The 26,102-nt window shown below is 62.3% G+C and overlaps 7 protein-coding genes across 7 annotated transcripts; 5 read left to right on the plus strand and 2 right to left on the minus strand.

The window, feature by feature from the left end:
• Nucleotides 1-280: 280 nt before the first annotated feature.
• Nucleotides 281-3,687, plus strand: PLICBS_002264 (uncharacterized protein; the record flags this gene model as incomplete). Its single annotated transcript, XM_018321903.2, has 7 exons — nt 281-283; nt 355-420; nt 485-543; nt 607-625; nt 697-762; nt 846-2,518; nt 2,571-3,687. 7 exons carry the CDS (start codon nt 281-283, stop codon nt 3,685-3,687), a joined length of 3,003 nt encoding a protein of 1,000 aa, XP_018179383.1.
• A 1,701-nt stretch (nt 3,688-5,388) lies between these two features.
• PLICBS_002265 (uncharacterized protein) lies at nt 5,389-6,452 on the plus strand (the record flags this gene model as incomplete). The annotated part of the gene is made up of 3 exons (XM_018321904.2): nt 5,389-5,432; nt 5,543-5,937; nt 6,082-6,452. 3 exons carry the CDS (start codon nt 5,389-5,391, stop codon nt 6,450-6,452), a joined length of 810 nt encoding a protein of 269 aa, XP_018179384.1.
• A 662-nt stretch (nt 6,453-7,114) lies between these two features.
• Nucleotides 7,115-9,979, plus strand: PLICBS_002266 (uncharacterized protein; the record flags this gene model as incomplete). Its single annotated transcript, XM_018321905.2, has 1 exon — nt 7,115-9,979. One exon carries the CDS (start codon nt 7,115-7,117, stop codon nt 9,977-9,979), a length of 2,865 nt encoding a protein of 954 aa, XP_018179385.2.
• Nucleotides 9,980-10,373: 394 nt separating this feature from the next.
• Nucleotides 10,374-11,754, minus strand: PLICBS_002267 (uncharacterized protein; the record flags this gene model as incomplete). The annotated part of the gene is made up of 2 exons (XM_065599989.1): nt 10,374-11,597; nt 11,689-11,754. The coding sequence occupies 2 exons, from the start codon at nt 11,752-11,754 to the stop codon at nt 10,374-10,376; spliced, it is 1,290 nt and encodes a 429-aa protein (XP_065456061.1).
• Nucleotides 11,755-12,518: 764 nt separating this feature from the next.
• On the plus strand, nt 12,519-14,001 carry PLICBS_002268 (uncharacterized protein; the record flags this gene model as incomplete). The annotated part of the gene is made up of 2 exons (XM_018321907.2): nt 12,519-12,647; nt 12,775-14,001. The coding sequence occupies 2 exons, from the start codon at nt 12,519-12,521 to the stop codon at nt 13,999-14,001; spliced, it is 1,356 nt and encodes a 451-aa protein (XP_018179387.2).
• A 352-nt stretch (nt 14,002-14,353) lies between these two features.
• Nucleotides 14,354-15,427, minus strand: PLICBS_002269 (uncharacterized protein; the record flags this gene model as incomplete). The annotated part of the gene is made up of 5 exons (XM_018321908.1): nt 14,354-14,438; nt 14,506-14,668; nt 14,740-14,880; nt 15,096-15,207; nt 15,413-15,427. 5 exons carry the CDS (start codon nt 15,425-15,427, stop codon nt 14,354-14,356), a joined length of 516 nt encoding a protein of 171 aa, XP_018179388.1.
• Nucleotides 15,428-24,289: 8,862 nt separating this feature from the next.
• On the plus strand, nt 24,290-25,419 carry PLICBS_002270 (uncharacterized protein; the record flags this gene model as incomplete). Its single annotated transcript, XM_018321909.1, has 2 exons — nt 24,290-24,956; nt 25,025-25,419. The coding sequence occupies 2 exons, from the start codon at nt 24,290-24,292 to the stop codon at nt 25,417-25,419; spliced, it is 1,062 nt and encodes a 353-aa protein (XP_018179389.1).
• Nucleotides 25,420-26,102: the final 683 nt, after the last annotated feature.

A 26,102-nucleotide genomic window follows, 5' to 3' on the forward strand; every position in this document is an offset into this window, starting at 1 on the left:
AGCCGCCATTGCCAACCTCGAACGAAACCGCTCCCCCCCCCCCCCCAAACCTTGCACGTCAACATCAGCAACCACGACGACGCTCCCGCCAAACAGCCCGCGCGCCCGCTTCCGCACCGCGTCTCGACCTCTCAACCACGCGTCCCTGAGCTGATGACATCTCACTCGCGCAACTGAGCTACCTCACTCATCTGTTAGTCTATGAGAGGAGTGCGTCAGCCGCCGAGGCGTCTCTTCATCTGCCCCTCGAGGCAGCCAGTTTCCTTGACTCTCGTTCGCAATGGTAAACAACAACTGCGCCCCCCTGCTCACGTTCGCCGCCGTTTTGCGCCGTCGGCTTACCCGTGCCCGTAGGTGCTTTTCAAGCGGAAACCCGTCAAGTTCCTGCCACCACCGGATATTGAAGATGGAAACACAGAGGTACGCGACCACCCCCCGTAGCTGACACGCATCGCGGACTTTTCTCACGGCTGTACCGTCACAGGTCTGGCACATCCCCCAGACGGGAGAGATTTTTGCAACATACGAGGAGTATCTGAACCGGTAAGTCCCTGGGTACCCAGTTTTCCACGCAGGCCCCCAGCACGGCTGACCTCGACACCCCAGGATGGATTTTTACAAGCAGGTGAGGCACCGTCGCTGCGTCGCATGGCGCGCATCAACTTGAGATGACGAGTAGCTTACCAACTTTGTCAGCGTCGCTTCAATGATCAGATCACCGGCCACTCCGGCTTAACATTTTTTGAAGCCTACAACAGCGAGGTTCGCTCTACCAACCCTGACTTGCGGACATTGAGGACGTGTTCGATCCCCAGGCGGCGCATTCCACTAACTCTCATGCGTAGCTCACTGGCGGTCGCGAGGTTGAAGCCGCGTTCCCTGAGGCGCTGAAAGGCCCCATCCTGCGCAAGGTTCAGTTTCAGACCATCTCGCGCCTGGATAACCTTGTCGACATGATCTTTGATGAATTCAAGCACGACTACTATCCTGGAGAGGAAGTGACGGTCACTGTCGATGGCGGGGAGAGGATCCATGGGCTTGTCAGGGACAAGTCGACGTTTGGGCCACGGATACTCGCCGACGGCTCCCGCACGCAACCGGTCACGCGATACCTCGTTGTGAGCAAGGCGGATCCCGACTCTGAGTCCATGTTTACCGACGAACACATCTGCCGCGACCGTGGAGTCTTCACCAAAGCCATGTTGCGCTCCTTCATCAAGAAGACGGTCACTCGAGAGGCCTGGAATGGCGCGCCCTGGCTGGTCAAGGACGACTACGCCGGGCAGTACCACATCGACACCCGCGTCCCCCCTCATTTGCGGTACGACACCAAGCTCCAGGAGCGGAAACAGCTGCAGGCCCAGAAGCGTGCCGCCCCTCACGACGTCAACGGACACGGCTTGCACGCCGGCCCGGTCCGCTTGCCGGAGCTGAAGCCAGCACCCAAGAGCCACAAGGGCAAGCATGGCCAGCAAGGCGGCAAAGGCCTGAAGTGGCCATCTAACATGTCCATCAACGGCGTCAACGGTGCCCATGACCACGCGCCCCCAGTCCGAGAGCCGACGCCGCCGCCTCCCCCTCCTCCGCCGAAATACCCCATCGAAGATTTGCAACTGGAGCCAAAGGAGGGTAGCGTGCGGCCTCCGCTCAAATTCATGTGCAGGAATTCTCCAGTCGAGTTGACGAATGGAGACGCTAACCATTCCGGCGAGCCGACATACGACCACATTGACATGGCCTCGGTCGGCCCTCTGTTAGAGACATGGGATACCCTCAACGTCTACTGCGAAATCTTCCAGCTCGACTCGTTTACCTTTGATGACTTTGTCGAAGCCATGTCCGTGTCCTCTACAGAAGTTCCCGTTCAGCTGTTTGACGAACTCCACTGCTCGGTGCTCAAGGTCTTGGTCGACTCGGAGCAAGAAGGCGGCAAGGTACGAATCACGCTGCCCGAGCTCGAGGAGGACGACAGCGAGGAGGAGGACGAAGACGAAGACATGGACGAGACGGCCGAGCCGACGCCGGAGCCGGAGCCCAAGCCGACGGGACGAGCTACCAGGAGCAGCTTGGCCAAGGCCGAGGCGGAGCGCCTCGCTGCAGAAGCTGCCGCCGCGGAGGAGGAGACGCTGCGGGCCGAGCTCGAGTCGAAGCACCGTGCCGAGGAACTGTTGCGCGAGTACGACTGGATCGAGCACCTTCGCAAGCGAGACTTTGCAAACGGCGGCTGGGAGCGAATTGTCGTCGGCCTGTTCCACCAGCTGTCGAAGAGCGAGCGCCAGGAGAAGCTCTGCGAGGAGCTCTTGTTGCAGCTCGTACCTCCTGAAACGGAGCCGACGCAGGAGGTGGTCCGCCAGCGATACGGCGAGCTCGACGTCAACTTTCGCGTCAAGGCACTGCAGCTCCTCTGCATGCTCACGATGGAGACAAAGGCGGTCCGAGGGTACATGGAGGACTGCAGCGAGACGATGACCAAGTACCGTAAGGAACGAATCGAGTGGCAGAGGAAGCGGAAGCAGGCGTAAGTTTAGACACGATTCTGTTCCGGGGTGGCATCAACTAATTGCGTCTAGTGTCGAGGATCTGCGACAGCTCAACGAGGACCGCAAGGCGATGCTCCCCGAGAGCACGCCAGCAGAAGAGTCAAAGGACGCGGTGAGCAAAGACGACGACGTCAAAATGACGGACGCAGACGACTCGCAGTTGGACAAGGACGACGACGCAAACGGCACGGTCAACGGCAACGGTAACAGCAAACCCCAGAAGAAGCGACGTGGCCGCCAGTCCGACAAGCAGCGGAAGCTCGAAGAAGAAGACCGCAAGGCCAAGGAAAAGGAGGCCGAAGAGAAGGAGAAGGAAAAGACGCCCAAGGACATCGTCAAGCTCCCGCCGCAGCAGATGAAGCAGTACAACAAGATCCTTAAGGAGATCCAAAAGAAGGAAGACTTCATCAAGGAGTGCGAGGACGAGGTGGCCGTCATCGAAAATGACCTGCGCGAGGCCGACTGCCCGAGGACGCGGGTGCTGGGCAAGGACAGGTTCTGGAACCGGTACTACTGGTTCGAGCGCAACGGCATGCCGTACGCCGGACTGCCAAACAGCTCGACGGCGTGGGCCGAGTACGCCAACGGGTGCATCTGGGTGCAAGGGCCGGACGAGCTGGAGCGCGAGGGCTACATCGACGTGCCGGCGGAGCTGCAGAACGAGTACAAGGCCAAGTTCGACATGACGGTGCCCGAGCGCAAGGCGAAGGAAGAAGGCGGGACGAGCATCTTCAACGCGAACCAGTGGGGGTACATCGCAGACCCGGAGAAGGTGGACCAGCTGATCCGATGGCTGGACCCGCGGGGCTTCAACGAGCTGAAGCTGCGCAAGGAGCTGCTCAACTACCGCGACAAGATTGCGGCGCACATGGACAACCGCAAGAAGTACCTGGGCATCGGCGAGGAGAAGCAAGGAGAAGCGGCGACGACGACGACGGCGAAGCGGACGAGCTCGCGGATCCGCGATAAGACGCCCGAGATGCGCAACTACCGGTGCCTGGCGTGGGAGAACACGATGGCGCTGGAGGAGCTGGGCCACCTGCACATGGACCAGCCGCCGCCGCCGCGGTCCAGGAAGCAGACGAAGAAGCGGGAGGCGCAGAGCGAGCCCGCGGGGCGTGGCGCGACCAAGGCGCGCAAGAAGTAGGGTGATTTTGTCTTTGAATATGCGACGCATGAGCCGGCCGGACACGGACACGGACACGGACGCCATCGATGGCTGATTTACTTGTTTGGTCTATTTCTGCGGCAAAGCATGGCGCACGACTGGAGACTGGACGATGGTGGGTTACAAGGTTTATCATGACGAGCATATAAAGTCGATGGCAGGCAGCGGGTGGGCGTTTGGCTTGGATTGGATGGGGTAGTAGATGGATGCATGGCTAAACTGATGGGAGTAATTGACTGTGCATGTCACGGACCAGAGAGCGCATGGCTGTGAGGATAAAGGAGGAACCGGCTCTACTGTCACGGAGCAAGAAAGGGGCCGGCTTATTACGGTGTGTCGTGCGAATGAATTTGAAAGACGTCTGCATGTTTGGAGTCGGAGCGGTGCTGAAGATGCGCCGGTCCAGGTGTGGCATTTGCATGGCCAGGACTGGAGGAGCAAGCGATGCGAGGATGGTGGTGTATCTTGGCGAGTGCGAGAGGCTGAATACCCATCGACTTGTGTACTTGGCTTGCATGGAATGGGATTGCGAAAGATGGCAAAGAGGCTGTCAGTGTTGTTGTTGTGTTAGTTGGACTGGGGGTTTTGCTTTGCCTCGCCGCGGCGACGTCTTGGCCGCCGGGCGGGCATCTCGCATTCGCATTTGCCGCGACGCCACGCCCTCCAATCACAGGCGGGCGCCCAGGGCCGTTGGGCAGTTCATCAAAGTGCACGTAAGAGCAGAGACGTTGCCAACACGTTTCTCTTGCGCTCCCACACTTGCACAGTGGCGGACGGTGACACTCTCACTCACACATGCTGGCGATGCTGTCTGTCTGTCCGGCCGTCGAGTCGTTTTTTCCCGTTGCGCCGCGCGGCCCACGTAAACCCCCGTGACGACGGCACCGGACGACGACGGACGAAGCAGGGCAGATTCCCATCTGATGGGGGCTTGGGGGGCAAACGACCTCGGTTCATCGTCGTGGCGCTAGCAGCCCTAGGACAAACGTGGACGGGTTCCCGGGTGGGTACTTTCTATGGAGTCTGCACTGCACTGCACTCGATGCAGGGCGGGCGCCGGCAGAGGCTCTCTCCGAGTGGCCTACCTATAGTAGTTGCCTAGGCGGTAGGTACGTACGCAGAGCGCTATATTCCCGTACTGGAGAAAAGTTGCCCGCCCGGGCACGCAGCGCATGTACTAGCGTTAGCATCGCAAGCATGGCGTCATGGAGTGCGAGCTGCGACCCTCCCCGCCCAAAAAGGTCCGGCGTGCGTCTTAGCATCATGCCGTCAAGTAAGGTACCCTCTCCCCTAGTGCTCTTTGGGAAGGGGGGAGATCGAGGGGGGGAGCCAGTTCTGCGGGAGACGGGAGGGAGGGCTGTTGCTCCGAGGCGCGCGTTGAGGCGGTAGTGGTGGTGGTGGTGGTGGTCTGCCCAGGCCGAGGTGAGCGGGACGGGGTCGGTCCCTCCCCAGTCGGTCCCGTATATAAATGAGGTGTGTTCGTGCCAACGACGTCGTCGATGGGGTCCGCGTCTACTCCGTACATACATCATCGCTTCACCCAAGCATACTTACACCGATAATTACTTTGGAATCGCACTCGGTTCCGTACTGCGCCGCTCTGTCAACTCGATTGCGTCGACTGCCACTTTGCATCGCCCCCCCTTCTCACGGACAGAAAGCATCAAGCATTCGCCCGCCATGGCGTCGTCCAACGAGGAGCTCCCCAAGGTGACGCTGTACTGGTGAGCACCACTCCCTCTTCGTCTTTCCCTCACTTCACCATCGCCGCGTGCCTCTTCCAATGCGCGCGGTTGGGACAAGGGGGCTGACATACTCGTGCAAACACAAACAGGCTCAACGGCTCCCGCTCGCAGCGCATCATGTGGCTGCTCGAGGAGCTCAAGGTGCCGTACGACGTCGAGGTCTTCCACCGCAACAAGCAGACCATGCTGGCGCCGCCCGAGCTCGAGAAGATCCACCCGCTCGGCAAGTCACCCGTCGTCAGCGTGCTGCCCGCGGGCGCGCCCCCCGGCACCGAGCCGCTCGTCCTCGCCGAGAGCGGCCTCATGACCGAGTACCTGTGCGAGCACCTGCCCGAGGGGCGGCGCCTCGTGCCGGACAAGTGGAAGTCCGGGTGCGAGGGCAAGGTCGGCGGCGAGACGGAGGCGTGGATGCGGTATCGGTACCTGCTGCACTATGCCGAGGGGAGCCTGATGCCGACGCTGGTGGTGGCGCTGGTGACGTCGCGTACGTTTGTTTTCTTCCTCTTCCTACACTTGAGGCGCACAAGCCGGTCGATATGGCATGCGGTCGATATGGCATGCGGTCGATATGCCATGACACGCCTCGACTCGAGTCTCACTTGACTGACCTGTGCTGTGCCATGTCCAGAACTCAAGTCCCCAGCGCAGGTCCCCTTCATCGTGCGCCCCATCACCTCCATCGCCGCCAACCGCATCCTGTCGCAGTTCGTCTTCCCCAACGCGCTCAAGCACCTGCGCCTCATCGAGTCGTACCTCGAGACCTCGGGCGGCCGCTACCTGTGCGGCGACGCCCTGACGGCCGCCGACATCCTCATGAGCTTCCCGCTCATCGCCGCCAAGGACCGCTGGGACGAGATGGGCCGCTTCGAGGGCGGCTCCTGGGCCAAGCAGTTCCCCCGCGTCGCCGCCTACGTCGCCCTGCTCGAGGCCGAGGAGGGGTACCGCAAGAGCGTCGAGCGCATCGAGAAGATTGACGGCAAGTTTACGCCGTCGCTGTAAAGGGGTGGGGGGCTGCCCACCCTTTTTTTTTTTTTTTTTTTTTTTTTGCTCGAGGTGTCTGTGTCTCCTTGTTGCTGGAGGTGGTGGTTTGGGGGGGGTTGACGATGCGGTGGAAGAGCAAGTGAAGGTCCCCGGGGGGGTGGTGGTGGTGGTGGTGGTGGTGTAGGTGTGTGTGCGCACGTATAGTTTGATGCCGCTGCAAAAGATACCAGGAAACACAGTGCAATTTATTCGGTGGCCAAGTTAGGTAGTATAGAATGTCGTTTGGGATATAGGATTCACACATAGACTGGCAAAGATTTTCATCCTTTCATCCTATTCTTCTCACCTATCGCTGGAACATGAACAAGAACCCATGCTTCGTGAAGGACAGACGTTGGCCGCAATCGTATTACAGGCGCCGTCTCGGCTGTGCTACAGTACCTGAACGCCCCCTGTGCTGCAGCGGCCGCCCGTCCCGGCCATCATTGGCCGGTGCCCACACCACCACCACAGACCCCCCCCTGTCGCCCGCCCGCCAACCTCCAACCTCACTCTCAACGTCCAGAAAAAAAAAGCTGCCGAGCTCTCATCACCACTCGCTCGCCCATCCGTCGGGGCTCCCAACGAGGCCACGTTGCCCGCGGCACGAAGCGCCCCCTCTCATCCATCTCGCCGGCGCCATGTACGTGTCACGGGCAGTCTGCTGGAGGTGCGCCTCGCGCATGCGCCTGGCCGTCACGACGTCGGCCGCCGCCGCAGTAGCAGTAGCCTCTCCGCGGCTCTCATCCACCGCGGCCGATGCCTCACCAGATGCCGCGACGGGCACACGCACACGAGACACCGAGCCGCGGCGGCAGCAGCAGCAACATGTCTCTTCTGCCGGATCTCATCAGCAGCATGCGCGCCGCCGGCCGTCCCACCAGAGAAGCGCCAAGGCGTCGCAGCAGTCCGCCGTCGCCCTCTTCAACGACGTTGTCAAAAAGGCACCGCAAGCCTCTTCGCCTCCCTCCGCCTCATCCCCTTCCACATCGTCCCTGCAGCAGCAGCAGAACCACAAGCCCGCCACCGCACTCGGCGAGTGGGAAATCGCCGCCAAGATGAAGGAGCTCGCTGAGCAAAAGGCCCTCGACCCGCGCGACCGCCTGCGCCTCTTCCGCGCCGACATATGGCCGCACGTCCGCGAGCTGCGCGGCCAGATGCCCCGCCACCTGTACATGGCGACGACGCAGTTCCTCGCGCGCGCCTGCGACGCCGCCGCCGACGCGGGTCACACGGGCGCCAGCGGTCCCGGCGTGGGCGTCGAGCTGTCCGCCATGTGCGCCCGCATCGGCAAGTGGGATCTCGACGTCCGCAACGAGCTCGTCCTGAGTCTGTGCCACTCCCTCGTCCACACCAAGCACTCGTCAGCCGAGCGCGCTGCCATCCTCGAGGAGCTGGTCGACCTGTGGAAGCACATCTCGCAGCTGCGCCGCAGGAGCCAGGGCCATCACGCGCCGCTGCAGTTTGTCCTGCCGACCCCTGCGGAGGCGTTTGGCGGCGAGGACGCTGGCCAGCAGCAGCAGCAGCAGCGGTCTAGCAGCAATATGAACCCCACGACCAAGGCCCTCTCCAGCATCTTCATCCAGTTCCGCCTCGAGCAGGCCCGCGAGCTGGTGCCGGGCCTGCTGGCCACAGTCGCCGTTCTCTCCGATCCGCGACTCGCGCGCCAGGGCAGCCAAGTCAAGGCCGCACCGCTCTTGAACCTCGTGGCGCAAGCGTTCCAGAGACAGGGCAACCCGGACCAGGCCTACATCGAGGAGGTGTTCCGAAACAAGATCCGCTTCCCGTCGTCAAAGCTGGACGAGCTTGAGGCGTACATCCTCAAGCAGTGGCCACACGCAGAGGCAATGCTGTCCAATGCTGCCGCGTCCTGGCGGTACGCCCTCGAGGGTTCCAAGGGAAGCGGCTCGTCTTCTGGCCTCGCCACGTTCCATCGACAGCTCCGCGCTGCGTACCGCGCTCGCAACACGGGCGCCGTCGTCTCCATCTGGCAGGACCTCAAGACGCGGCTGGCGCAGAAGCCCGACCTGGCGCGGCAGATGCGCGAGGACCCCGAGTTCCTCGACTTTTGGATCTTCGTGTGGTGTGCCGTGCGGCGGCCCGCCAAGCTGCAGGAGACGCTCGACCTGATGCGGGAGACGGGGGTGCGGCCCTCGGTCAAGACGTACACGGCCATGATGCACGGGTGGAAGATGTGCAAGGACGGCGACAAGATTGCCGCCCTGTGGGACAAGCTCGTCGAGTCGGGCCTGCGGCTCGACGCCGTCATCTGGACCGAGCGCATATCCGGGCTCATCGAGTCGGGCAGGCCGCAGGCCGGCGTGCAGGCGCTCGCCGAGATGATGGCCCTGTGGAAGCAGGCGCTCGCCAAGAAGGGCGGCGACGCCGTCGCGGCGGCGGCCTCGGCCATCCAGCCCAGCATCGAGGTCGTCAACGCCGCCTTCAAGGGCCTCATCCGGCTCGACCTCAAGGCGGCCAACGAGGTGCTCGCCTGGGCCGGCCGCGAGGGCATCGAGCCCAACATCCGCACCTACAACATCCTCCTGCGCGAGAGCTTCCGCGGCAACGCCACGCCCGACGACGACGTGCAGTCGCTGCTCCGCGCCATGAAGCGCCAGGGCGTCGAGCCCGACGCCGCCACCTTCACCATCATCCTCGAGGAGGTGCTTGGCGTCATGGACAACACGTCGGCCGCCGAGCAGGTCCACGCCGTCCGCCAGGTCCTCGCCGACATCGAGGCCGCCGGCCTGCGGCCCAACCTCGAGACGTACGGCAAGATGCTCTACGCCGTGGCGTCGCTCGCAAACGGCGGCGCAGACGAGGCCGTCGCCGCCGTGCAGGAGCACATGCGCGCCGCCGGCTTCTCGGCCACGCCGCACATGGTCACCATTCTCATCGAACGTGCCCTCGCTCGCGAAGCCTCTTCCTCGTCCTCCTCATCCTCCACTCCTTCATCGGCGTCCTCCGGCGCCGCGGCCTCCGCCTCCGCGCAGGTCCAGGCCCTCCTCCGCGAGCACAACCTCACCCACGTCGGGCAGGGCGACCAGACGCTGTGGGAGCGCGTCATGAGCGCCCACGCCGCCGCGGGCGACACCCCGGCCGCCATGCGTGTCTTCGCCGACCTCGCCCGCGCCGGCCGGCCCGTCACCTCCCTCCCCTGCCTGACGGACCTGCTCCGCGCGCTGCTCGCCGCCGAGCGCGCCGACGACGCCCGCGAGGTGGTGCGCGTGGTGCTCGCCCACAAGGTCCGCCGCGCGGCTGCCGAGGGCGGCAGTGCCGCCGGCAGTGGTGGTGCCAGTGCTAGTGCCAGCGGTGCTCAAGATGCCAGTGGCGATGCCCATGTCACAGTCGACGCTGGCAGCGGCGGATTCAACAGCGAGGCTGCACGCGACGCGCGCTACTGGCGGCACCACTTCTGGTACATGGCGCGCGAGAACGGGCTGCTCAACTGGGACGAGGTGCCCCTGGAGCTGCAGACGCGGCTGCGCGGGCAGGGGAGCAATTAAGCCCAATGGTACAGACAAGCATATCTTCAGGATTACCTAGGGGCTAATAGCCGTGTATAAAACACCGCATGCTGTATTATCAGGTCGTCGCGCTCGACTACATCTGGCCAAATGCCACGGACATGTACCATAGAAGAGCAAGGGTGACAAGCCCAATAAACTTGTCCCAGTCAAAATCATTCAGCCAAACTGCCTGCCCCTGTCCTGTCCGGCCCAGTCCCATGTGCCGTGTCCGTGATTGCCCACGCCCCGAGTACGCCCAAACACCAAGCAAGATAGACAGGCCACATACCCAAGCCCATCTCGTCCCGTCCCGTTTCACCAACGCATCCAGTCCCATCCTATCCTATCCCGTGCTGCATCACCACCCCATTTCATATCCATCATCCCCATCTCACGACTCGTCCATAGCATCATCGCCTCCCCTCGTCGAGCCAGAAGGCCCCCCATCATCCCCGACACCACCTCCCGCCGCAGAAGCCGACGCCGAGGCCAGCACCGCCGCCGCCCTCTCCAGCCCCTCGACCTCCTCCCTGCCCAGCCCCCGCCCCTGGCCCTGCCAGTCCCCGTCGCGCACCTCCCCGCGCGGGCCGAGCTCCAGCCCGCCCGCGCGCTCCAGGTACTTGCGCGACGAGGCCTCGATGTACTCTGCGCGCTGGCGGCGCCACGTCTTGCTGCCCTTGACGGCGGCTTGCTCGTCCTCGTTGTCGTTGTCGTCGGCGTCGGCGGCGGCAGCCGTGTCGTCGTCCAGCGCGCCCAGGTCCGGCAGAAGGGTGCGCAGCGACGTCGACAGCGCGCGCAGGGCCTGCAGCTGGGAGAGCGCAAACTCGGCCGTTGTGGTGACGGGCTGGTCGGTGCCGCCGTCCTCGAGCGTGCCCTTGTCGCTGAGGAACTTGAGCGGGGCGCACGATGATGCGGGTTCTTGGTCGTCGCCTTCGCCTTGGGCGGCGCCGGCGTCCTCCGTCTTGACTGGGGCGTCGTCGTCGTCATCGTCATCGCGCACGCCCAGCACGCCGCGCAGCCGCCGCAGGAGAACGTCGTTGCGCGCGCGCTCGGCCTCGAGGGCGGCCTGGAGGCGCTGACTAGCTTGCAGCCTGCGTCGGAGGGCGGTAACGGACTCGGACGTGGGGCGGTCCGGGTCTACCCCTCCCTGTTGCCGCCCTTGTTCTCCTTGTCCTTCTTGTATCGTGGTCGTTCCCGCACCGCTAAAGTCGAGGCCGTCGTAGTGGGCGAGTCGCATGTACGGCTGGTCGTCCGGGCGGACGCTCAGGATGTTGCGCATGGTGTAGAGCTCGAAGAGGTCAAAGTTCTTGTCGATGGAGGCGTTGAGCAGCGTCTCGAGCTGGTGCGTGCCGTTTTCGATTTCGCGCTTGGCGGCCTCTTCGGGGGACAACTGCTGCTGCTGCTGCTGCTGCACCTGGCCGTTGTTATCATTCTCAGCGGCGAAGACGGCGGCGGTCCCGCATCTCAGGTCTTTGGACTTTTTGCCGCCGCCGCCGATGGAGGATGAAGAGAAGCCGAGTTTCTGTGGGGGGATGGACAGGAGGAGGCGCTCCACGGAGTCGAGGGCGCGGTCGGCGAGGACGTTGACGGTGTTGATGATGTCGTCGATGAGGGCCTGTGTGTGTGGGTGCGCATGTTGGTGAGCGTTCTTGCGCGCATGGCGGGGGGGGGCAGCGAGGGGGACGAGGGAGGGGCGGGACACGTACGACGGGCGGGTAGCCCAGGTGCTCGGTCAGGAGCTCATAGTCGCTGTTTGCGGCCGGAGCGGCCATGGCGAAGGGCGTGCGCGCGCGATGCTGCTGCTCCTGCTGGTGTTGCTGGTGTTGGGAATGGCTTCAGACGCGCGCCCACGAGACGCGTCGCCACCTAGCGAACGACTTGAGAAGGACGGGACACGCAGTGACCGAAATGTGAGATTGTCGCGCAGAATCGCTCGGCGCAATTGGAACTCGAAAGCTGTAGGTGTTATCAAGGTCGGTGGCGCGCGAGGAAGATGCGAGGCTGCGCTCTCGTCCTCATGGCGGGGAGGATCGGTCGTCGCGTCGGCAGGAGATTGATTGATGGATTGATGGACCCGACGTCAAACGAGCACGAGCTCCAGTGTAACCCACCCTGCTGCAGCTGCCCGCCCGACAATGTCCTGTACCTGTAGTCCCTCCATTAGCCTGTAGAAAGAAGGAGCCCCGCCAGCGCCCGCGCCGCATAGGTTTGCGTCACCCCGCACCCGCCCAAGCTGCTGCTGCTGCCCGCTCCAATGGAAGCCCGACCGTTGCGACGACGTTCCATGCGCAGCCCCCATCTGATCCGCACACCACCCTCCTCAGACCTCAACCTACCTTCGTTAGACCTGAACTTCCATAACCACGCAAGGGCACCAGTCCCTCCTCTCGTGCCTCGCTCCGCACCTGATACCAACACTCATCCGCCGTCTGAACCCCCTCGTCCTCCCGGCTCTTGCCAACGCCCCTCCGAAAAGGCGCGCCGCCTCCAACTCGGCTCTCCCCCCGGCTTCTCCCGCCCAAGCACCGCCGCAGCCATGTCGCAGTTCAAGGGCATCATGAAGAAGGGGTGGCACCCCGAAAAGAGCAAGTCGAGCTCCGGGTCTGGCTCGGGGTCGGGCTCCGGCTCGGGTTCAATCACGGGCATGGGCATCAGAAACAAGGCCGTATGTCCACTGTTTTTCTTCTTCTGTTCCTCCTCCCCCTCCTCCTCCTCCCTCCTCTTCACTCCTCGCGCGCCCCGCGACGGATCCCCTTCGAGGGTCGTACCAAACGCTCACCACCACCCAACAGTCAGGCCTCGTAGGCCGCGGCGGCGGCAAGGACTCGCGAGACGAAGACCGCGCAAACCACGTCTCCCGCCCCCTCTCCTCCCTCCAGGACCCCTCGTCCTTCGCGCCCCCTCCCAAGCGCACCGGCGCCGGCCTCGCCCCCGCGCCGCCCCCCTCGTCCGCCAAGCGCAAAGTCGTCGCCGCACCCTCCAAGTATCAGGACCCGCGCGCCCCTCCGCCGCCGCGCGAGGAAGAGTACGAGCAGCAACAACAGCTGCAGCTGGAAGCGCCGCCCGAGGAGCCCGCACAACCGCGCGCCTACCGCACCGACACCACCGGCCTGAGGACAGATAACCTCCCCCCGCCGCCCGGCCGGAGGGACGGCGCCGACGGCAGGAGTCCGCCGCCTTACGAGGCCGTCGCGGGGGGTACGCGTGCCGCTGCTGCGCCGCCGCCCAGCCTTCCTCCACGGCTGCCGCCCCGGACGAACAGCGGGAGCCCGCAGAGCGCGAGTCCGGCGCATACGGGCGGCAGCGGTGGTGGTGCTGGTGGCGGGTACTTGAACGCCGGGGCCGTCAACAGGTTAGGTGCGGCCGGCGTCTCCGTGCCGGGCTTCGGCATCGGCCGCTCGAGCCCTGCCCACGTCGCGTCCCCGAGCCCGCCTCCTCCGCGACCCGCCGCCGGCGGAGCGGGCAACAGCAACGGAAACGGAAACGGAAACGGGGGAGGCTACGGCGCGCAGGTCAACGAGCTGCAGAACCGATTCTCCAAGCTGGGCACCTCCTCGCCCGCGTCTGCATCGTCGCCCGCGCCCCCTCCTCCTCCCAGCCAGGGCACCACATGGGCGCAGAAGCAGGCCGCCCTCAAGACCGCCTCGTCCTTCCACAAGGACCCCTCGTCCGTGTCCTTCTCCGACGCCAAGGCCGCCGCCAGCACCGCCAACAACTTTCGCCAGCGCCACGGGGACCAGGTCGCCGCGGGCGTCAGGTCCGCCAACAGCCTCAACCAAAAGTACGGGCTCGCGGACAAGGCCGGCGCCCTGGCCGGCCGGGGACAGGTACCGGCGCAAGCCAGCCCCGGAGAGGCCAATGCTAGTAATGCCAATGCTGATGCCGTGGCCTCGGCGCTGGCGGGCAAGAAGAAGCCGCCGCCGCCGCCACCCAAGAAGAAGCCTGGGCTGTCGAGTGCAGCCCCTGTCAATGACGACGCGCCGCCGCCGATTCCCATGTCTACACGACCTACGTTTTGAGCTCCTGTCTACGACCACTTTGCATCTGGGCGGCGTCAGTTCTATTTAGTGTGCATGCTTTGAGTTTGTTGGCGTGCAAAGAATCATTCTCATTCTCATTCAGATTCACATTCACATTCACACTCACACTCACACTCACACTCACACTCACACTCACGGGACGGGGTTGATGAATGCACGGGATGCAGCGACGGGCATGAGACTCGTTACTTTTTGTTTCCGTAGGGTAGGGTTCTACGCCCGGCTCCCGGGGGGGAAACGAAATAGTATGGCTCTTCTAAATCATGACCCCGCCGCCATGGCGGTAGGACGCGCGTGCGCAGATGCAACCAAAGCCGATGAACCAGTTCGCTTAGACCTTGGTCTCCTTGCAGCCGTGCTTCCAGACGATGACGTAGGGGGTGACACCATCCTCGCGGTAGTTGAGGAGGACGACGCTGGGCTCAAGTCAGTATACATGGCCGATGCATCATATCCAGGGAGCAGTATGGGGGGGGCTCTTACAGGCCATCGGGGTTCATGGACTCGCCAGTGTAGAACTCGAGATCCTTGAAGTTGGGCAGGAGCTTCTCCTTGACGTAGGTCTGGGCGCCCTTCTCGAAGGCAGTGATGGTCTCGGCATCAGCACCCTTCTCCTGGAGGGCGGCCTTGACAGCCTTGAGGTAGCCTGTGCGGCGTGTCAGTACGGGCGGGTTGCGGCTGTGCCGTCGCGGCAGCGGATTCAGGGGTTCGACGCACCCTTGAGGTAGGCCAGGTAGCCCTTCTTGTCGAACTGGGTGGACTGGAGACGGAAGGAGTGGACAATGTTGTTGACCTTGACGGCCGTGTCCTCGAGGGCCTCGTCGTCGCCGCCCTCGGCGGAGGCGTTGGCGCCGGTGTCTGGTAGCATCCAAGTTAGTCCGACCGTGCTTTGGTATGGCATTTTTAACGGCCCCCTGCGCGCATGCACCCGTGCCTCCCTGCACCTCGCCCGCGCTGGCATCTCTTATGCTGCCAGCGTGGAGCATGGGGGGTTTGTTTTGCTGTTTAGGCGCGGGGAGCGACGAGGCGACATGGGGGAATTTTTTTTTTTTTTCTCCAGCTCTCGTACGTACCGACGTTGACGGCCTCCTCCGTGATCATGGCGCAGTCGGCCTCGTAGACGATGCCATCGATCTCCTTGAGGTCGTACGAGTCGGAGATGATCTCGTCACCGGTGAGAATATCCTGTTTGCGCGTCGATGGTCAGCCATCTTCCCTCCGGTCATGGCTCGCGGGCACACAGGACTGAGGCGGGGAGGGGCGACAAGTCCCTGGCGGGGTAACGAGCAACTCGTCGCGAAGGGGGGAAGCCGCGCAACAGAGGAAGCTTCGTGCGCGCGCGCAGGAGAGCTCCCTCGCGGATTGGCAAATGAGAGGGAGAGGCACTCACGTTGTAAATCTTCATTTTGGCGGTTTTGCGACGAATCGACGAAGGTTGCAGATGCGGGAAGGGAGATGGGGACGTGGAGGAGCAAGCAAGTGAAAGAGGGTGGAGAGGGAGATTCAGGACGGTGCTTTTACATTTGGTCGCGGCAGGAGGCCCGGCCAGGGCTGGCGGGGTGTGGAAAATTCATTGCCTGGGGCTGGTGGCGGGCGGGTGGGCGGACGGGCGCCGCTCGCTGGGCTGCTTAGGTTGCTCTGGCCTGTGGCTGTTGCTTCAATCCGTGGTGGGGTTCACGTCGCCCAGCCAATCCCGGCGCGCATAGCAGGCAGCTAGCTGCCAACTGAGTCCAGACTTGGGCGGCGGCGCCCCGCCTGCACTCAAAAATTTCGACCAGGCGCCTCCAGTTCCAATTGAGAGCGAGCCTGGGCTGGCAGTGTGCACGCACAGCGCAGTGCTGTTGCTCGCTGTTGCTGCTGCCCGGACGAGGTCCCTGCGTCGAACGCCCGCCACTCATGTGATGTGATCTGTCGCGGGCGCTCATGCTTATGGCGGGGTGGCCGGCGGTCGATGGATGAGATGAAAGACGAGACAGCAGGTCCCGCTGCCATTGGGTACTTCGATGCAGACGAGATGGATGAAGAATAACAACGTCACTGCACTGTTCATGCTTTCGCTCTGGGCAAACTCTATCAGCAGCATCGCATAGTGTTGTAAATTGGCGATAGCTTCATTGTCTGGCGGTGTGCCGCTGTTGGGCATCAACCACGACATAAACGACACAGCTCCCCCAATGCAACCCCATCAAGGGACGTGCAGAGCGATTGAACCGCAACGACACATAGTCCCCATCGAATACACGCCAGACGCGCAACGTGACGAACTGCTGCTGACCTGCAAAGTCACGGAATTAGTTAGTTAGTTAGTTAGTTAGTGTGTTTTCCGTCCAGCGGCCGTGAGGCCGCTCAGGTCCCTATGGGGCACAGGACGTGCTGAGCTAGTGGGTCTATCCTACGTTATCGATACAGGTTCTGGTGGGTCACTCAGAGATTACCTCCTCGGATCCCCCCTCTTCCCTATCGCGAAAAGTAAACAAACCACCATCCAGCATTTCATCGGCTCAGAGGCGCTCCGATTCGTGCTCGGTGCCCGTCAGCGGGTCGTCCAAGCGCGGCATCCAAGTGCCGTGTTCTGTAGGCCTCGAAAGAAGCCATCGTCGGAGGCTGCAAGAGCGGCCTCAATTGACCCGGGCGGGCAAAGGGTGGTGCGACACCCTCCGCCTACACGGGCAAAGAATATGTATCGAACATGCAAAAGTACAAAGGAAAGAGAGAAGGGAGGGTGGAGCGGCTTGCCTAGTAGCGAGGACGCGCCCATTCGAAGAACGAGCTTGCCTTCGCCAGCTTGACGAACTTGTCGAAGTCTCTGCCTATTGCACGATTGACTGCCGCAGTCGGTGAGGGGGCCAGCCTCATCCGATGTCGCGGCAGGATCTTTCGGCAATAGAAGAGATGACTCGGTTCTTTTCGTCGGCCACATGAACATGTTAGCCGCGCGTCGTCGTGGTTGAATCTCTCGTGGTAGTCGGCAAAGTCTCCGTGACGAGACCGTGCCGCGAGCAGGTGGTGGAGCAGTGGTCGTGGGAGCTCTAGCTCTGGTGGGCAGCCGATGGCAGGCTTGAGATGCAGTGGCTTGTATTGGTCGGGTGCAGAGGCGTCCCACCAGGCTTCAAAAGCGTCTCTGGGCTGCTGCCGGGCAGTCCTGCGCAAGTGAGCGAGTGTCGGGAGAGCGTCTGCGGGTTTGGGCAAGGAGGTGGCCGCCTTCGCTAAGGCGTCCGCCTGCTCGTTGCCCGCAATGTTGGTGTGGCCAGGGATCCAGCGGACCTCGACGGCGCCATGCGCCGTGGCCAGAGCCTGAAACTCGAGGAACACTTCCTGAGAAGAGTCCGCGGGCATGCCTCCCAGGCAGGTTGCGACCCCGAGATTATCGAGGCACACAAAGATGCGTCGTGGGCTAGGGAGGTTCAGTGCAGCACGCAATCCCTCAAGGGCGCCCTTGGCTTCGGCGTCGAAGACCTCCGCTGGGCCAAGGCGGCCGTTGCCAGTCGTCAAGGTATGTCCGTCGCGATGGATTACATAGCCGTACCCAGCGGCCTTCTCCTTGGAGAGGGATCCGTCTGAGTAGACGATGAGCGTCTCACGAGGGATAGACCGGAGCCATTCCAGGAAGTCTTTTGCAGACTCGTCTTTCGACGCGGTCTGTAGGGTCGTCGCGTGCTCGTCGAAACGGCGGGGCAGGAGCAGTGGTCGCGTGCTGCGAGGTAGCAGCTGATCGCTGCGTCTGAGTCTAGTCCGGAAAGCCTCGCGAGGCATCTGGTACTTCAGCTTGATCGACCTATGGATGGTCGGCGGCTTCGGCTGCAGTGTGCGTTTGGCCAGCGGGTGTGCCTCATCCACACGCTTAAGGCGGGCTGCGAAGCGCATCCGGCGAGTTTCGAGCAACTGGGCGATCGGCGGGATGCCACTCTCACGATGCAGCGCGGCGATAGGCGTCGTCCTCCAGACTGGCAGAACGGCACGCATAGAGTTGTGAAGCGACTTGTTCATCTTCCGCAGCAGCTGCTGGATTCCGGAGGAGCCCTCCTTCGTGGGCTGGCTCCAGCGAGGGGCTCGCAATCCAGGGTACCAGGCCTCGGCGCCGTGGAGCAGCACTGGCTCGACACAGGCTCGGACGGCTCTTTGCATAGCGCTCGGGAGTGGGCCATGTTTGGTGTTGGCGAGCCCTCGCAAGTGGTGTGCCACGGCTTGCGCCTTGGCTGTCCATTTCTCGACGTGGGTCTTGAACGTCAGAGTGCTGTCGAGCCAAATGCCTAGCCAGCGCATCGCTTTTTCCGGGCGTCTCTCGCCCTCGTGGAAGATAGGCGGCGACACCCTGGGTTTGGTTCGGCAGAAGTGCATGACCTCAGTTTTTGCAGAGTCGAAGCTTATTCCGTTGGCGGCGCCCCATGTTACGAGCTCGCTGACATAGCGCGACGCCCTGTCGGCCGTCGACTCCAGCGAGTTTCCTAGGCATAGGATACCGGTGTCGTCGGCATAGCCGAACCGACCCTTCGGATTGCCCAGGCGATAGATCGGCTCTGTATAGAGCAAGAAGAGGATGGGCGAGACGGGCGAACCCTGCGGCAGCCCGCACTGGAGCGGGGAACTGGGTGTGGTAATATCCTGATATCGCACGCACGCCGAGCGGTCTGACATAAACGAGCCAGCCCACCGTGCGAGATGCTCAGGCCATCCCTGTTGACGGAGGCGGAGGATCAGTCGGTTGCGGAGGACGGTGTCAAAAGCCCCCTGGATGTCCATTGTCACCAGCGTGGCGACCAGTCCGCGAGCGAATGCTTCTTCGATGTCGTGCACGAGAGCAGCCACGAGGTCAACAGCGGATCTCTTCGGCAGGGCTCCAGCTTGTTGCGGATGGAGCACACCATAGTGGATGGACGCCCACGCTAGACGGCGTGCGATGAGCCTCTCAAGACCCTTGCCTAGGCAGGAGAGCAGCGAGATTGGTCGCCAGGCGCGCGGTGTCGACAAATTCCGACGACCCGGCTTCGCTATCATGACCACTTCCGCCTCCCTGAATGGTTGAGGATGGTGGCCTAGTCGGAGGCAGCCCTCGTAGAGGCGACGGACATGTTCGCCGATGATATGCCAGGCGGCTTTGAGCATATTGACAGTGATGTTGTCGGAGCCGGGGGATGTGTTTCCCGTGCGGATGGTCGCGTCCTGCACCTCGGCCAGTGATACATCCTGGGAGAATGGTATCGCTCTAGTCGCGGCGACTGGGACCCACGGGTCGGCTATGTCGTCTTCTGAGGTTCGCCTTTCCAGCGTGGCTCGTCGGAGGGCATTGGCTTTGTCGAGCTGCGTTTCGTGTACCACGCCATCCACCTCGAGGGGTGGTGGTTGGAAGGCACCTGGCGACTTCAACCATCGGACGGCTTTAAACACAGATGAACTGTCGTTAAAGCTGTCGATGAGATTGCGCCAGTATCGCCGTTTAGCTTGGCGGACAACCCTCTGGAAGTCTTTCTTGGCGAGCTGAACTTCGCGGCAAAATCCAAGGGGATAGACTCTTCTGATCGCGCGGTATTCCGCTGCGGCCAGGCGGCATTCCTCGGTCCACCATGGGGCGCTGCACCCTTGCTTTCGAACGGGGCGACCGGCCACCTTCGCCGCCGTTTGGAGGAGGCGCACCAGGGCGGATGCAAGAGCATCAAGGTCATCGGTAGTTGAAGTCGGGGCTGGGATATCCACTGACCCATACTGGACGAGATCTACGAACCGCTTGATCTCGTCTTCCGTCGTGACGCGGACTTTTCCAGGTGGTATTGGCGCTACGCCCACCTCCGGGAGCGCTATGCTGAGCGTGAAGTGGTCGGAACTAGTGGCCAGATGGTCCTCCACGACTGCCTCGGACAGTGGTACATTCGAGAAGGCAAGGTCTATGGTATTTCCATGCGGGTTTGTAGGCACGTCGGTCGGGTTGAGCAGGCTGAGACTCGACTCTGATGCCCAGTGAGCGATGTCGTCGCCCCGGCCATCGAGACGACCGGTCTGCCAGCTGTAGTGTTTAGCGTTGAAGTCTCCCGCGACCAAGCACCTGCTCGGCGGGCTCCAGGCAAGGAGTATGTCAAGAGCCCCGTCGAAATCAGGCTGTCGGTAGCAGTTGACTATCGTCGTATTGTTGATGGTGAGCCAGAGAATGTCACGAGTTGTCGCGGGACGCCGTTGGTCGGCCGTTAGGCCGGGGCGTCGCCGGACGTATGTCATGACTCGTGGGCGGGTAGTATTGTTGGTCCAGCTATCGACTGGAGAAAAGGTATCATATGCTGGGTGAGTTTTAGTGAGACAGCGGCCATATTTAGCTTCTGTCCAGGGCTCTTGCAGCAGGACAACGTCGTATTGCTCAGAGTCCGCAAGGGCAAGGGCGCAGTCGTGTGCTGGTGGGATCTTGCCCACGTTCGCTTGGAAGATTCGTAGAGTCTTCTTGCCGTCTTGTCGAGCACGGGTATGCCTCGTCATGGGTCATGCGCGATGGGGTCGATGCGTCGCTTCTTGGAGGGGGAGGCAGGTCTGCTCGCGGGCCGAGGAGTCGTGTCCACGATGATAAATGGCGGGGTTATAGTCATGGTTGGGCTGAGAGTCGAGGTCTCGCTCTCAGCTCTTGAAGTGTTGGCTTCAGGCTCGATTTGGCTGTCGTTGGGCTGGGGAGCGCTGGGGGGCGTGCTGCCGGGCATGCTGCTGGGCGTGCTGCCGGGCGTGCTACCGGGCGTGCTACCAGGAGCAGAAGGGCTGGGGCGGTCGTTCGCCTCAGGTGCGCTCAATGGCGCCGGTCCGGGTGAGGGGTTCACGGTCTGAGGCGATCCTCCGTCCGGTGGAGGGAGCGCGTCCGCCTGAGCCGTGCCTTGCCTTAGCTGGGCGGATAGCTGGGCGCCCATTTCTCGGACGCGGGTTTTCTCTTCCTTGGTCAATCGGCGGAAGGCGCCATGGGATCGTATGGGACGAGCCGGGCATTTCAGGAAATCTGCGGCATGCGGTCCGAGGCAGTTGCCGCACTGCTCCGGCGCTGCGCAAGAGGAGTCGTCGTGTCCGACCTTGCCGCATCGCTTGCAGGACGGTCGGCGGTCGCAGCTATGTCGGGCGTGGAAGTCCCAGCATTTGTCGCATTGGCGGGGCGCTACGGGTTTGTCGATGTATCGGGCCAGCCTGCTAGAGCCGAAAAGCCGCCAGGGTTTCTGCGTGGGTTTGAGGAAAGACACGAGGAGTGTCTTGACAGGAAGATCGTTTGAGTCGTGACGACTAGGGCGGATGTTGACGGCCGTCTGGCCGGTTTGGCAGGTAATTTCGCTTTTGAGGGCTTCGTCGTAGTCGGCTTCGTTGCCTTGGACATCAGTGAGCCTGCGAGGACAATTGGATACGACGTAGGTGTACCATTTCTTGCTGACTTCAACGGATTTCGCGCCGAGAACGTCAGCCCATTCGGACTGGCGCTGGACGATGAGGTCTCTAATGGTTGCATCCGCGGTGCGAATAGCCCAGCCCGAGTTTACGGGGAAGGCTGCCGGGATTTGGTGGAGGTCGATGCCGACTTTCGCGGCGATGTGGGTCCGGATCGCGTACGATTCGAGCTTCCTCGCCGGTGCTTCGGCGTCAAGTCGCACAAAGACCCGGAGGTCCTCTTTCGGTGGGGCGGGGATTGGTCGTCCCTGGAGACGTATTTCAGCTGTTTGTTGTGGTGCAGATGGCGGGGCCTCTGCAGAGGGGGTGGTGGCGTGGCCCGCAGGGGCCTGGAGAGGACTGTGACCGGCAGCAACGCTGCTGTACGTCGGCGCCGTCACGGGCGGCAGTATCGAGAGAGACTGGCGCCAGAAATCGAGGAAGCTGGTGGCGAATTGGTTCGCGAAGGTATGCTCAATTCCAGAAGTGAACTGCTTCGCGGCCTGGTCGAATGATTCGCAGAATGCATGGAAGACTGCTAATTTGGCGTTGTAGGCATCCGTTTGCTCTTTTGCGACCCGGTTGGCGCCTTCGACGATGGAGATAGGCTCCAGAATGGGTTCTAGCGAGGGCCTATACGGCGCGAAAGCAGGCTGCGCACCCTCCGTAGCAGCAGAGTTGGAGAGTCGGAGTAGAGGCGAAGATGGCGTCTGGGCCAATCGCCGTGGCGCCGGCGAGACACCGATCGGCCGGTCCACGACCGGAGAACTGTTTCGGAGCTGGGCAGCACGGGCCCGATCGGCAAAAGTTAGGGGAATGTGATTATCCAGATCAAAGGGATCTGAGCCGGCATGCGAGCCCGTGGCAGTTGCCATGGCCGCTGCCAAAGCCAGCGCAGAGCGCGGCTCGCAGAGTTGGTGGCACAACTGTTAATCAAATTGGTATAGAATGCGCTACTTTCTTAACACTTGCATGCCAAGAAAGTATGATGACAAAGGAAGGTGAAAAGTCACGGAATGCTTCAACCCATGATCGGTATAGGGTAGCCCACATGCTACGAAAGTCACGAGACAGCGTGAAAGCGGCGGACATCAGCATCCGGACCGGACATCAGCCCGACTCGGCTTGCTGCTCGCTTCCAGGTCCAATATCGATAGGTCTGAAAACGAAGCTTAGGATCCTCGTATTGGAGCAAGTACTGTACTTCTTCTTGGCGGTCCCCTCGGCAGCCCGACGATTGGGCATGCAACAAAGCATCAACCGGCGGCGCGCACAAAGTCAGACACATGCCAACAGGCGACAGTCTGCTGACCACAACGGCGGTCGCCTGGACATAGCATGATGATGCTCAGGCACCGGCGTTTTGTCCGCATGCCAGGGAAGAGATACGGACGGTCATCTCCAAGGGGGCGTGTGTGATGCTCCGTACCTGGAGCGGCAACAACCCATCCCATCCCTTGTGCCTAGGATTACATCGGCAGGCTTCGTCCACAACGTCGTGCTTGAACGCGTTGCAAAGGAGGCTCACGACGGGGCTGCCAAACAGGCATATGGAGCAGCCAAGGGGAGGTAATTAGGGGAGACGCATCATCCGCCATCGTCAGCGGCCCAGAATAGCCACACGCTGACGCGGTTACGCGCGACTTGGCCGTCCCTCTTGGGGCCTGAACCAAAGTTCGCAACGGGGCGCGCGAGCCATCTTATTACTCCCTCGCCTTTAGCACCAAGAGGTGGTACGCAAGCAGTTCCTCTGTAGTTGCATCCGTTTGCCTGGCTGACGTCGCCGTCTAGTCCTCGGCTCTCGTCGGGCGTCATGAAGATTCAACAGTGGGCAACGGCGGGAACGCTCGGGGTGGGCTGATTGTCTTGGCTCGACGCGTGAGGTCGGAGATTCAGTGAACCGAGATTGATAAAAAGGGCCCAAAGGGGAAAAAATATGTGTTCGCGCCCGGCTGACGACAGAATAAACCAGGACGCTTGCCGCCGTGTTTTCCGCTGGGTCTCTGACGACAGCATTTTTTGCATGGCCACTGGCGGGAGGCACGTCGCGTGGCAGCAGGTAAACGGTACAAGGGGTCGCTGGAAAACGGCCAAATCCGAGCCTCCGACGCTCCCGGTCCCGCGCCGCTCGCATCCAGCGTCGGCAAAGCGACAGTTCCAGGTTGCCCGGAGGCGCTCAATCGCAGGCGGGTACCGCCTACCTCGCGCCCCAACCGCCGTACCTTGGCCACCAGCGCAGCGATTGATTCGATGCACCGCAATGCAGGAGCAACCCAGCCCAATTGCCCACCTCCTCCAAGCCCGCATTTTCCCCTGGTAGTTGTGGCATGGTGTACATGATACATCTACCTTGCGCTCACTCGCTCCAGTACCCGCATTCTTTTTCGCCTCCTTGTGTCTGCCCACCCCCCTCCACCCCCATCGTCGCCACCACCATAGTACTTGAACTTATACATCCCATCGCTCACTCCCTTTTCCCTTTCTTGGGCCGTCTCTTCCTCGTCCAAACCCGCCGCCGCCGCGAGCCGTCAATAGAGCGCAAGTACCACAAAACTACACTCTGGCGCGTCCATTCCTTACCTTGTGCTTTTTTGGATTTCCACTCCCGCTCTCCCGCGCCCATCGTCGAAAACCCGACCCCCCCGGCTTCCGTTGACGAAAACGTCCGTCGCGTGCTCGCTTCGCACGCACGCACCCCGACGACCACCCGCTCCGACTCCCGCCCCCAAGCTCCGTGGCCTTGGTTGCATCGCACGCGCGCCTCACCGACTTCAACCAACCTCGCCCCCCCCTCTCCCCCGGCCGACGCGGACATCGCACAGGCAAACACCACAAGCAAGGGGCCATGGTGAACCACACGTCCGGCTCCCTCGCTGCAGCAGCCGCCGCCGCAATGGCCAACGACACGCTCTTCGACACGGCCCTGCCGCCGCTCCCCTCGTACAGCCTCGAGCCCACGGGCGACGTCTTCTCGTGGATATCCGACTTCTGGCTGTCCCTCCTCCTCCCCGTCGCCGTCTACTGGGCCATGTCGCTCTTCTTCCACGCCATCGACGTCCTCGACCTCTTCCCCCAGTACCGCCTCCACACCCCCGACGAGATCCTCAAGCGCAACCACGCGACCCGCTACGAGGTCGCCCGCGACGTCCTCATACAGCAGGTCATACAGGTCGTCACCGGCGCCGCCCTCGCCATCACCGAGCCCCCCGAGATGAAAGGCAAGTCCGACTATGACGTCGCCGTCTGGGCCACCCGCCTCCGCCTCGCCCAGCGCGCCGTACCCGGCCTGCTCTCCGCCCTCGGCCTCAACGCCACCGCCCTGTCCAAGAGCCTCTCCGTCTCCCACCCGCTGCTGGCCGGCGCCCTGGCCGGCGGCTACTACCCCGTCTCGGCCACCGCCCAGTCTGCTGCGCCGGGCTTTGCGCCCTGGGAGCTGGCCGTAGCCAAGCTCATCTACCACGTGCTCGTCCCGGGGTTGCAGTTCTTCGTCGCCGTCTTCATCCTGGATACGTGGCAGTACTTCCTCCACCGGTTGATGCACATGAACCGCTGGCTGTACAGTAAGTTCTCACGCGCCATCCCGTCTCGCCCGCCTTCTCGGCAAGCCCGCTGACTCGTCTCCTTGCAGCCACCTTCCACTCGCGACACCACCGGCTCTACGTGCCCTACGCCTACGGAGCGCTCTACAACCACCCTCTCGAGGGCTTCCTCCTCGACACCCTCGGCGCCGGCATCGGGTTCAAGGTCACCGGGATGACGGTGCGCCAGGGCACCTGCTTCTTCGCTTTCTCCACCATCAAGACGGTCGACGACCACTGCGGCTACAGCTTCCCCTGGGACCCGCTCCAGCTCATCACGAGCAACAACGCCGCCTACCACGACATCCACCACCAGACGTGGGGTATCAAGACAAACTTCTCCCAGCCCTTCTTCACCTTCTGGGACGGCCTGCTCAACACAAAGTACAAGGGCTCCCGGAGCAACCGTGTCGAGGATAAGAAGCGCGAGGCAAAGTCGAAATGAGATTCCCACCGACGAGGTCCCTCGAAGAAACAAACAAGCCAAACATAAACACGAAGACGACGTTGATGCCGCACATTCGGAATGTTCCCTCGCTCACCATCTCCTTTTCACACATCCTTTGCGGTGTTGTACAATCGCTACTTCATTTGCTCTCCCCCTATCGTCACCTCATCCGCCATGTCCCTTCGACGTGGACGTGGGCGGCGCGTTGCTTCTTGGATCATGACGCCGGGGGGCTGGTACACGGCCAGAGAGCGGGCTCCCCAACCTCCAAAACTAATGCTGTAATAATCCTGCGCCCTTTTCTCTTCTTTCTGAGTGCGGCACTTCTACCACAACCGTCCGAGGCCGAGGAAGTTGTCCATGGCCTGGGTGCAGCGCACGGCTTTTGTTCGACTGTGTATATTACGAGTGGTGGTTTCTTCCTTCTTACTTTCTACCTTTTTGTTGACGATCTTAAGGGGAGGGAGAGAGACACGTGCAATAGGAGCGACATCTGGCTGGCTGGTGTGCATGTCACATCATGGACCGGCGTAGCTTGGACTACTCTAATACAACATATCATCGCTGGCGGCTTGTGACTTCCGTGTGCCGGGAGTGCTCTTGGCCCTTCCTTGGTCTTGTCGTGCGCTGCGTGACCCTGGCTGGACTCGGGGACTTGTCAGGCCTTACGAAGCGATGGC

Source organism: Purpureocillium lilacinum (genome assembly GCF_023168085.1).
Source record: "Purpureocillium lilacinum CBS 284.36 DNA, scaffold_2, whole genome shotgun sequence".
Classification (NCBI taxonomy): domain Eukaryota; kingdom Fungi; phylum Ascomycota; class Sordariomycetes; order Hypocreales; family Ophiocordycipitaceae; genus Purpureocillium; species Purpureocillium lilacinum.